This window comes from Acomys russatus, chromosome 10 (genome assembly GCF_903995435.1).
Source record: "Acomys russatus chromosome 10, mAcoRus1.1, whole genome shotgun sequence".
NCBI classification, from domain to species: Eukaryota; Metazoa; Chordata; class Mammalia; order Rodentia; family Muridae; genus Acomys; species Acomys russatus.
In genome coordinates, this window is record NC_067146.1 from 15725838 (window position 1) to 15735606 (window position 9769).

A 9769-nucleotide genomic window follows, 5' to 3' on the forward strand; every position below is an offset into this window, starting at 1 on the left:
ACTGAAAATAAGGTTTGGGGGCAGCCAGGGTCTATCTCTGAGGCCTTGTCTAAGGCGAGGAGGAGGAGGAGGACTGGAAAGCAGAGTCAGGCAAGGAAGGAGGCTAGAGAAGAAGACAGAAAAGATAGTTTTGGGAAATGAAAAGATTTTGATATCACCTTTTAAAATAAAATATGAATATAATTAATAAATATACAAAAATATCTTGTCCTATAACAGATATTAATACTTGATAGAGCAGACTATGCTGAGGTTATTTTTTTATGATCTGTTTCCAGATATCAAAATAAATACAGTATAAATTTTAATGACTTTCTCTCTTGTAATCTTTATATTTTAAAATGTGTCTTAATAATATACCCTAAATAAATGTGTGCCATTAAACATTTCTGAAAACACTGGATATCTTAGGCTAAAATAAAATGGCATTTCATCACAATGAAAATTATCTGAATTACTGAAACATGTTCTATCATCTCCTGGTTTACAGAGAAACATTTCTTTTTACAAATATAGTATTAAAATAAAAACAATGGCCAAAGATAGGCCATGAAACCTTTAAACCTGTGCAACTTTAGATAAATAGATACCTTTGGTAATAAATAAATAAATAATAAATAAATAATAGATACTTTAGATAAATAAATTGCATTAAATGTTTAGATGCTTTTCTTCTAGAAATCATGACTTTGAAAAAAGATAGCTTATAGCTAAGGCGGCCAACGGTCCTTTGGGAGCTTGTGGCCGGCTGGTTTGCAGGCAGAATTGGTCGGTGAACCTCCAGGACTGCCATGGCAGAGCCACGGCCCGCATCCAGCGGCCTCACGGATGAAGCCGCCCTCGGCTGCTGCTCTGACCCGGACCCCAGCACCAAGGATTTCCTACTGCAGCAAACAATGCTGCGAGTCAAGGATCCTAAGAAATCCCTGGATTTTTACACGAGGGTTCTTGTATTGACGCTACTTCGGAAGTTTGATTTTCCTACTATGAAGTTTTCACTCTATTTCTTAGCTTATGAGGATAAGAATGACATCCCCAAGGATAAGAAAGAAAGAATAGCATGGACATTCTCCAGAAAAGCTACACTTGAGTTGACACACAACTGAGGCACTGAAGATGATGAGACCCAGAGTTACCACAATGGCAACTCAGAACCTCGGGGATTTGGTCACATCGGGATTGCTGTTCCTGATGTCTACAGTGCCTGTAAGAGATTTGAAGAACTGGGTGTCAAGTTTGTGAAGAAGCCCGATGACGGTAAAATGAAAGGTCTGGCATTCATTCAGGATCCTGACGGCTACTGGATTGAGATTCTGAATCCCAACCAATCATCAGCAATTGTTTAATTCTGTGAGAATTCTCTTTTGAGGTATTGGGGACAAGAAACAGCGTGATTCAAGATGCTGAGGCACCAGCCACATCGAGGACTGATGGATCTTCGCTCCAGTTCAAAACATTTGAAATCCTTTTCATTGTCCCGTTTCAGCAGGCTTTTAAAATCTCCCATCCTCTGTTTAGCAAACCTAATTTTCTTTCTTTCTTTTCTTTTTCTTTTTCTTTTTTTTTTTTTCTTTTTTGAGACAGGGTTTCTCTGTGTAGTCTTGGCTGCCCTGGACTCTGTAGACTAGGCTGGCCTTGAACTCACAGTGATCCCCCTGACTCTGCCTCCCCTGAGTTCTGGGATTAAAGATGTGCGACCACAAAAAAAAAAAGCTTACTTGCCTGAAGTATAAAACACCAATATTGATGTATTCATGAAATTTAATAGCAGCACAAGCCAAATATCATTGCATGTCATGCAAGACTGATTATTACAAAAATATTATGCTGATAAACAAAACCAAAAAAGAATAAACACCAAAACATCCTATCTAGTGAGGTGGTCCATCTGGTAAAAGGCATTTGCAGTGAAACTTACTGATCTGTTTTGATCTCTGGAACTTACACTGTAGCAGGATAGACAGATTCAATTTAGGAAAAGTGCTCTGACCTCCGAAAATAAAACATAGAACCTGTTTGTATACTGTCCCTCAGTAAACAAATATGTACATAAATGCAACATGCTTTTAAACAGAAAGTGTGGACTCAAGTATTTTTAAAAGTTTATTTTTAATTTATACATTCACGTTTACATCCCAATCTTAGCCCCCGCTCCCTCCTATCCTCCTGGCTCCTCCCTCTTAGCCTCTTCCCCCTATCCTATGTCCTTTTGTCCCAAGAGAAAAGGAGCCCCCTCCCATGAATGGATCATCTTGACCAAGGAATCCCAGACCCAGAAAGACATACATGAAATGTACTCTCTTAAAGCAGATACTCACCATATGTCACAGGATACCTGTACTACAAGTCACTGACCCAAAGTAGCTAAGTAACAAGAATGGCCAAGGGAAGCCCTCTCTGACTCTCAGATGGGTTAATACAATACACAGTGGAGGAGGAAGTAGAGAGGAAACTGGATAGCAGAGGGTGTATTGAGGGAAACAGGGAGGGGGAAGGATCAGATATGAGGAGAATGGGGCAGGGAAATTTGAGGGCCTGGAGAGAAAAGGGAAACCAAAGGCAGGGCATCACTGAGGCAAGCTGGAGACCCGCAACAGTATAGGCTACAGGGAGGGAGGGTATGGGGATGTCTCTACTTGAGTCTTCAAGCAGCAGCATTGGACAGGAGGCTGAGGGGGTCACCTCCTAGTCAGGCAGGCTATATGATTTCCATTACTATATGATTTATATTACCAATGTCAAGACTAAACTAAATTCATCAACAGTGAGCATCATTAGAGTAGTTTACTACATATGATTGGAAAAAACACACACACACACGCACACACACACACACAGAGAGAGAGAGAGAGAGAGAGAGAGAGAGAGAGAGAGAGAGAGAGAGAGAGAGAGAGAATTTATTAATAATTACCTTGGCATAAACTTCCTGGCTTTTCTTAATTATTCATAGATGATACATAAAGTCCCACTATTGAAAAAATGTTTTTAGAAAGACTAATGGCTAATGATGTTATCACAGAAAGAAAGAAGATGATGCCACTGAGTATTGGCGACCTCAGTTACTAAAGATTAATTCTTCTTCCAGAACACCTTGTTGGAGGAAAGCATCCAGCCTTCTCGGCATCATAATGAATAAACTGATTATCATGCAAACCACTGGCTATTGTCAAATCATAGTGGCTTTTATTTGATTTTACAGAAATTTGGCCTGACGGAGTTTCTGGCATTTCCACAAAGGATTATACGGAGTAAAATTTGAAGTCACCATTAGGAGAAAAAAATTACGTGCAACTAGGAAAATTATATCATCCAAATTTTGGCCTGAGGCATTTGAAGTAGTTTAAAAGCAAGTCCAGTTACTCTAATGATATAGTGAAAACAATAAAATTAAATATAACAATTTAATAACTATATATAATTACAGTACAACTATAAGTGACTTTTATCAAGAAAATCCATGTTCATATTATAATTATAAATTTACCCCCACTTTTCCAGAAGAAAACACAAAAAGGAAATAGAAATATATTATTTAGGAAACCTTGAATATGTATAGGGGTTTAAAATATGCAAACATACGAAATGTGAAATAAATATCAACTTCAAGATGAGAAACAGGTCCCAACCAAAGGACTTATGCACACTAAAGACAATGATGTGCAGAGTAAGCATCCAGCTGGTCCTGGAGTGTCACCATAGGTTTGTAACTTATAGCCTAACAATAGTAGATTTTGAAAATATATGAGTCCTATAACAACAACAACAAAAAAAAGCAAAAACAAATATCAGCGAGGATGTATCTCCTGGACATGAAGAGCTTGAGAGCAAGATTCTGATTACCAGAGAGTCAGAAAATGGAGATGGGGACTTTTAAGAGATGCTGAGTTGCAAGACAAGAGTTTTAAGCAGACATTTTGCAGAAGGCATGTAAGTGGGCAGTAGAGGGGCTAACTGGGGACATTAGGAAATGCCAGAAAGATGCTATTTCAAACACAATATTCGTACCACCCACGTTTGTTAGGTGCTTTTTTATCCGAAATATAGCATCAACTATTTCTTATCACAATATATTATATGTTGTTGGTGAGAAGGCAAATTAAGAGAGCCTTTATGAAAAACCATGACAGTCCCTCAGAAATAAAAAAATAATAATAATTGTCATATGGACCAGCAATGACACTTGTGAAAATTCATCCATACCAAACAAAATTTGTTCAGTGAAGTAATTTTATTTTATTGCTCCCATGATGACTGAAATGTGATTTAGAGTAACCAAAAATAGAGGTGGGAGTAGGTCTGAATAACCTGATGAGTAGTTAATGAGAATGTACGTAGGCACAATGAAAAACTATTTGGGAATATAAGTTAAATTCCAGTGTTGTCAAGAGCATAGACATATACAGGTACTCTCTTAAATGAAATAAATCAAGCATAGGTATCAAGTGATTTCCTTTGTATTAAGATCCTGAAAAAATGTCACTCTTGGAGAAGTTAAAAGTAGAATGGATATTACCAGAGTCTAGGGAGTGCTGGAAAAGGGAGAAAGTGGAAAAGTGGATTAATAGGTTTCTTGAGGCTTCGTGTTATTTGTCAATTTAACAATGTATGAACTTCAAGGTGATGGGCCATGGAGCATGTTTCTGGGGTATTATGTGGATTGTGGCTTAATTGCAATAGGAAGACCTGCTCATTGTGGGCAAGACTATTCTGGACATGGTACACTGGGCTATATAAAATAGGGAACAGAACTGAACACTGACATGCGTTCATTGCTACTTCTTTGCTGTGCTCAGGGTTGTGATATGACAAGCTAGCCAGAGCTCCTATGGCTGTGACCCCTACTTCCTCAGAAATGATGACTTACAACTTTAAACTATGAACCAAATTACACTCTTCCCTAATTTGCCTATTTTGGATTATGGTCTCATGGGAAACAGAAGAAGAAACTAAGACAGGTTCTCAATTGCAGATTAATGAAGTAAGACTTAACAACAGCATGGCTGTAGATAATAAAAGAAGTAATATGTATTCCAAAAGGTTGAAAGACATGGTTTGGAATGCTTTCAGGATAAAGAAACAGGAAGTGTCAGAGTAGATGGATTAGCTGCCCTGAGTTCAGTACTGTGTGATGTGTACATACACCGAGACATCACACAGTGCTCCCTACATATGACTAATTACTTCAGCCACATGTCTCTAAAATCTTAATTAAAGAATTAAATTTCAGTATGAAACAATTACCTTACCCTATTATTTTCATTGTAGCTTGTTTGTGTGTTTGATTCAGGATCTTGCTACTTAGTCCAGACTGACCCTACATATGTTACCCTGCAAATAAGTCCTGGGATTGTGGGTTTGTGCCATTGAACCAAGATTACCTTAACCTTATGAAATTATGTGGTTGTACAGATTAAACAGTAGTTAGACAAATATATTTATTGTCATGGGGATATCTCTACTTTTTGCATTTTTATTTCACTCAAACTTGGACCGTTAAATATTTTTTAAAAATGTATAAAGATTTCCCACTAAAACACACACAAACCCAATAAGAGAAACAAAGACAAATGGAAAATTACTGCTGCAAAAGAATTAGCAAAAATCATGCTTTTAAAACAAAAAAATAAAACCAAGTTTAGTAATTAAATCACAGTGTGAATTGTAAGTTTCCTAAACTATATAGACTGAAAACTTGAAAAGATAAAATAAAAAGAAGAATTCTGTAAGTTTTATTAGCCAGGATGCTATAAGGCATCCAAGAATTTCATTTAGCAAAAAAAAAAAAAAAAAAAAAATTCAGGTAGAAGAAATGAGAGTGCAGCCCCTTTAACACAGTGTCACCTATGCAACGATCACTTGTGCAGTCAGATACACTAGTGTAACCAGAATAAAGGAGCTTAAATGAGGCTTTAATATTAGTGAATGCATAAACATACAGCACATGTCAGTGATGTGAATGCTTTAATTTAAAATTAATGTGATTACGTCCTATAATAACAATCAAGTCTTTATTAATATTTCTAATTTTTAAGCTTTGCAATACAAAAATTATTCTTCCTTACTATGCTCAAATATAGCTAAGCTCGTGAGTTAGGTAAAGGCAACTTTGTCATATAAAATATTAATATTGGATTGTAGAGGTGTTCTTGTTTTCAAAGCTGAAATTGAATTTTCTGCTCTCTTTCCTTCAACTGAATGCACTTGTCACTCATTGTCAGACAGAAGATCATGATAACGAGGGAGGCTGGCTGGGTGGGATGCAGAAAGCAGGCCAAGCGGTGACTTTCATGTTCTAGGGGTTATATTTGTTCAGAATTTAAAAGGAAGATGTTTTAATTTGGATGTTATAATCTGATGTACTCTGTCCCTCTGGCTGTGTTAGCGTTAAACTATGTAGAGTTCGGTCAAACACAATGCCCATCTAGCTGGCGTTGCTGTGAAATAGTCTGTATTCCCAGCCTTGTATTGCAGTAGTGGTGACATCAGTGACTCAGCAGTAATGTTTTCAGATGTATATATTTTTTTGAGTATAACAGATGATTGCATGTAGTCACAGAGAACAGAGAACTGAGGAACACTAGGTATCAGAAATAAACTTGAGGATCTAACAAATGGTAACCAGTGTGCTGAAATGGAACAACACAGATGGAATTAGAGCATGGATATGTGTTGTGTGCATGTGCATGCATGTGTGCATGTGTGGGCATCTGTTAGGGAAACAGCAAGTATACTGCTGCATATGTGAGTCTCAGGCTGGATGATATAAAAGTAGAAATCTCCCTGAATTTGTGAGTCGTCAGTGGACACTTAATTATTTTAAAAGTTTCAATTAAGTGAAATCAGGTAAAAATGGAGGGACTTTCAGAAAATCAGAATAAAGGTATTTATAAATCAAAATTATGGCATAGAGAACTTTGCTACGTGTAAAGGTGGAATGTGCACAGAAATCCTTGGTTACTCCAGGGACTCCAGTATCTATGAAGCCATGCAGCTTGAGTCTAGATGGAGGAAGGCGAAGGTAGTAGGAGTGAAACTAACACAATAACGTATCAAGACATCAGCTCGCTCCTTTAAGAAGCTTCACTGTAGAGCCAGAGGTTAATATGTAAGTATCAGGAAGGTGGACCTTGGTTTACACTTTGAAGCTGAGTAAGAACAAACCGCCTTCTTATGTTGGCGGAGACCAGCGAGCAGAATGATTTCAATGACAATGTGGAAGAAAGAGATCCAAATTAGGGGCAGTGTTAAAAAAAAAAGCAAGGAGTTATGGAGCTCAATAACCTTAGTAACATAAAGATAATTGGTCAGGAAAACATGAAACTATGAATATTAAAACTTGAAATGGTAAGGATTTTGGAAAATCAACTTAGTAAGTTTAAGATAAGTTTCTGTGTATTATGATTTTGGGAGTGGGCCAGCATTTAGTTAGGGGGAACATTAAGCGGACAGCAGGTGTCTGTAGATAGCTGTCATTCCAGAACAACACAGCGATACTGACACAGGCTGGTCATCCTCGCAGTGTGCAAGTGCAGTGGAAGCCTCTTGTGCAGGTGTACACTAGTGCAGAAACCGTGGCACAGTACAAGGGGGACATGCAGAAGAACGAATGTGTCTTCTCTCTGAGGAAGCAGGAGGGGCCTTTCTGTGGCAACTGACTGCCAGAAGCCAAGGCTTTCCTCTAAATACACGAAACAAAGCAGAGCATGCTAAGTCTCTCAAGAAGAAGGGGATTTTCTTAGAGCAGTTTCCTGCACAACTTTCCTTCCTTGGTGTTGGGCTGATGTGCACCATTGATGTACACAGTCGGCTATTGCTGAGCTGCAAATAAATCTGCAGATGCTGCACCATCGTAAAATAACCTCTTCCAAGTCTCCCCTTTGAGTTGTAGCCAACAGATGGAACTTTTACCTGGGTAATTGCTTCAGGGACACTATAGCAGACACCATTTAGTCTTCAAAACCAAGGAAATCTTGAAATGTGCAGGCAAATGGATGGAACTAGAAATGATTATCCTGAGTGAGGTAACCCAGACACAGAAAGACAGGCATGGTGTATACTCACTTATAAATGGATATTGGCCCAACATAGAGGTCCTCTGAGAGATTCCACCCAGCTGGGGATCTAAGCAGATACCGAGACTCACGGTGGGACTCTGCTAAAGGCTGTGAGTTGTACGGAAGAGTTGGGGGATGGAAGGAGGGGGTTTCTGTCAGAAGCTCCACAAGCTGACTATCAGGGTGGCAAAGCTGGGCCCGCGGACGCTTCACACACTGATACACCAACCAAGGGCATTGCAAACGGACAACGTAGACTCCTTGTTCAGATTTAGTCGATGGGCAGCTTACGTCTCCACATGGAGTGGAGGGCAGAGGACAGGGAACTGCCTCAGACATAAACTCTGGTGCCTGCAGTTTGATCACTGCCCCCTGGCAGAGCAGCTCTGTGGGCACACAGAGGAAGGGGACACAGACTGTCCGGAGGAGACCTGATAGGCTGTGTCAGACAGTGAAGGAGGAGGAACCCAGCTGTTACAGGTCTACTGGAGGGAATAGGGCAGAAAAGGGAGGGAGGGTGGGAACAGGAAGATAAGAGCGAGGGGACTATAATAGGGATATAATGTGAATAAATTATAATAAGAATTAAAAAAAAGGAGAAGGTTATTGAAGTAAGACAGTCCACTCCTTAAGGAGTGATTGCTACTTTGAATATGGGGTTTTATTTCTTATGTCATGGGACATAAAGTCAACCACTCTTAAGTGGGCTTAAAGTTAAGACAGTAGGTGCTTCTTGTGGAGAATACAATAGCAAAACCCAGTTTTTCTTAATATTTACATTGAGGTATTCTAGCTGCTTCTCAACTCCTTTTGGTGCTTGGTACTGACGCTTGGCTTTGACTCTGTAAGACTGACAGTTTGGCGACTGGATTTTAAGTATCTTTTCTGTAGTCCTTGCAGTTCTGCAGCAGATATCTTTCATCTTGGATTGAGTTGTTAATTTCAAATTTTAAATAGGCATAAGAAATATGGTAAAGAATAAATCTTTATTCTATGAATAAACAAATTCTAGAAATAAGATGTCACTGATTATTAAGAAGAGATAAAAGCCGATATGTATTCCAGTATAAGTTTATATGTAAGCCACATGAAGATTTTGGCTGTAATATATTTTTATTTAATATTGCATTGTTGATTTATATTTCTCTTAAATATTTCCTTTATTTCGTATCCTATCATTACTTTGTTTTTCCATCTTTTTGTTCTGTCTTCTATACTCCTTCACTTTAATTAATTTCTTTGTCCACACTGACACACATGGGAACCAAAAGCGTAGGCTGACATCTACCTGACTTTTTTCTGTGCCAGCTTCTATGATGAGTTTTGAATTCAAACACTTGGTTAAATGCTTGTCACACACACAACCATGTTTAACTGTTTCCCATTCGAGTACTTTAGATATGCAAATGAACAGTGTGTCACTTCTGTGTCTGTATGTATGCATACAGGAATATTGAGATTTCTTTTCTTTTCTTTTTTTTTTTTTTTTTTTTGGTTTTTTGAGACAGGGTTTCTCTGTGTAGCCTTGGCTGTCCTGGACTCACTTTGTAGACCAGGCTGGCCTTGAACTCACAGTGATCCGCCTTCCTCTGCCTATATTGAGATATTTTTAAATGAAGACTACTTACTGGTTATTTTGCATGCTTTACCAGTTAAGTCATCTTGAAGCCATAAAACTACTCATCTTATCAAGAAGAAATTTTAGTACTTTTAAG

General features: G+C 38.3%; 1 protein-coding gene across 1 annotated transcript; it reads left to right on the forward strand.

Annotated features, from left to right (window-relative positions):
- Nucleotides 1–711: 711 nt before the first annotated feature.
- LOC127194242 (lactoylglutathione lyase-like) lies at nucleotides 712–1533 on the forward strand. The gene has a single exon (XM_051151563.1). The coding sequence runs from the start codon at nucleotides 792–794 to the stop codon at nucleotides 1104–1106; it is 315 nt and encodes a 104-aa protein (XP_051007520.1). The 5' UTR covers nucleotides 712–791; the 3' UTR covers nucleotides 1107–1533.
- The last annotated feature ends 8236 nt before the right edge of the window (nucleotides 1534–9769 follow it).

Bases quoted from the DNA above. Each gene is read 5' to 3' on its own strand.
- LOC127194242 (XM_051151563.1), top strand. From the start codon at position 792: ATGGCAGAGCCACGGCCCGCATCCAGCGGCCTCACGGATGAAGCCGCC.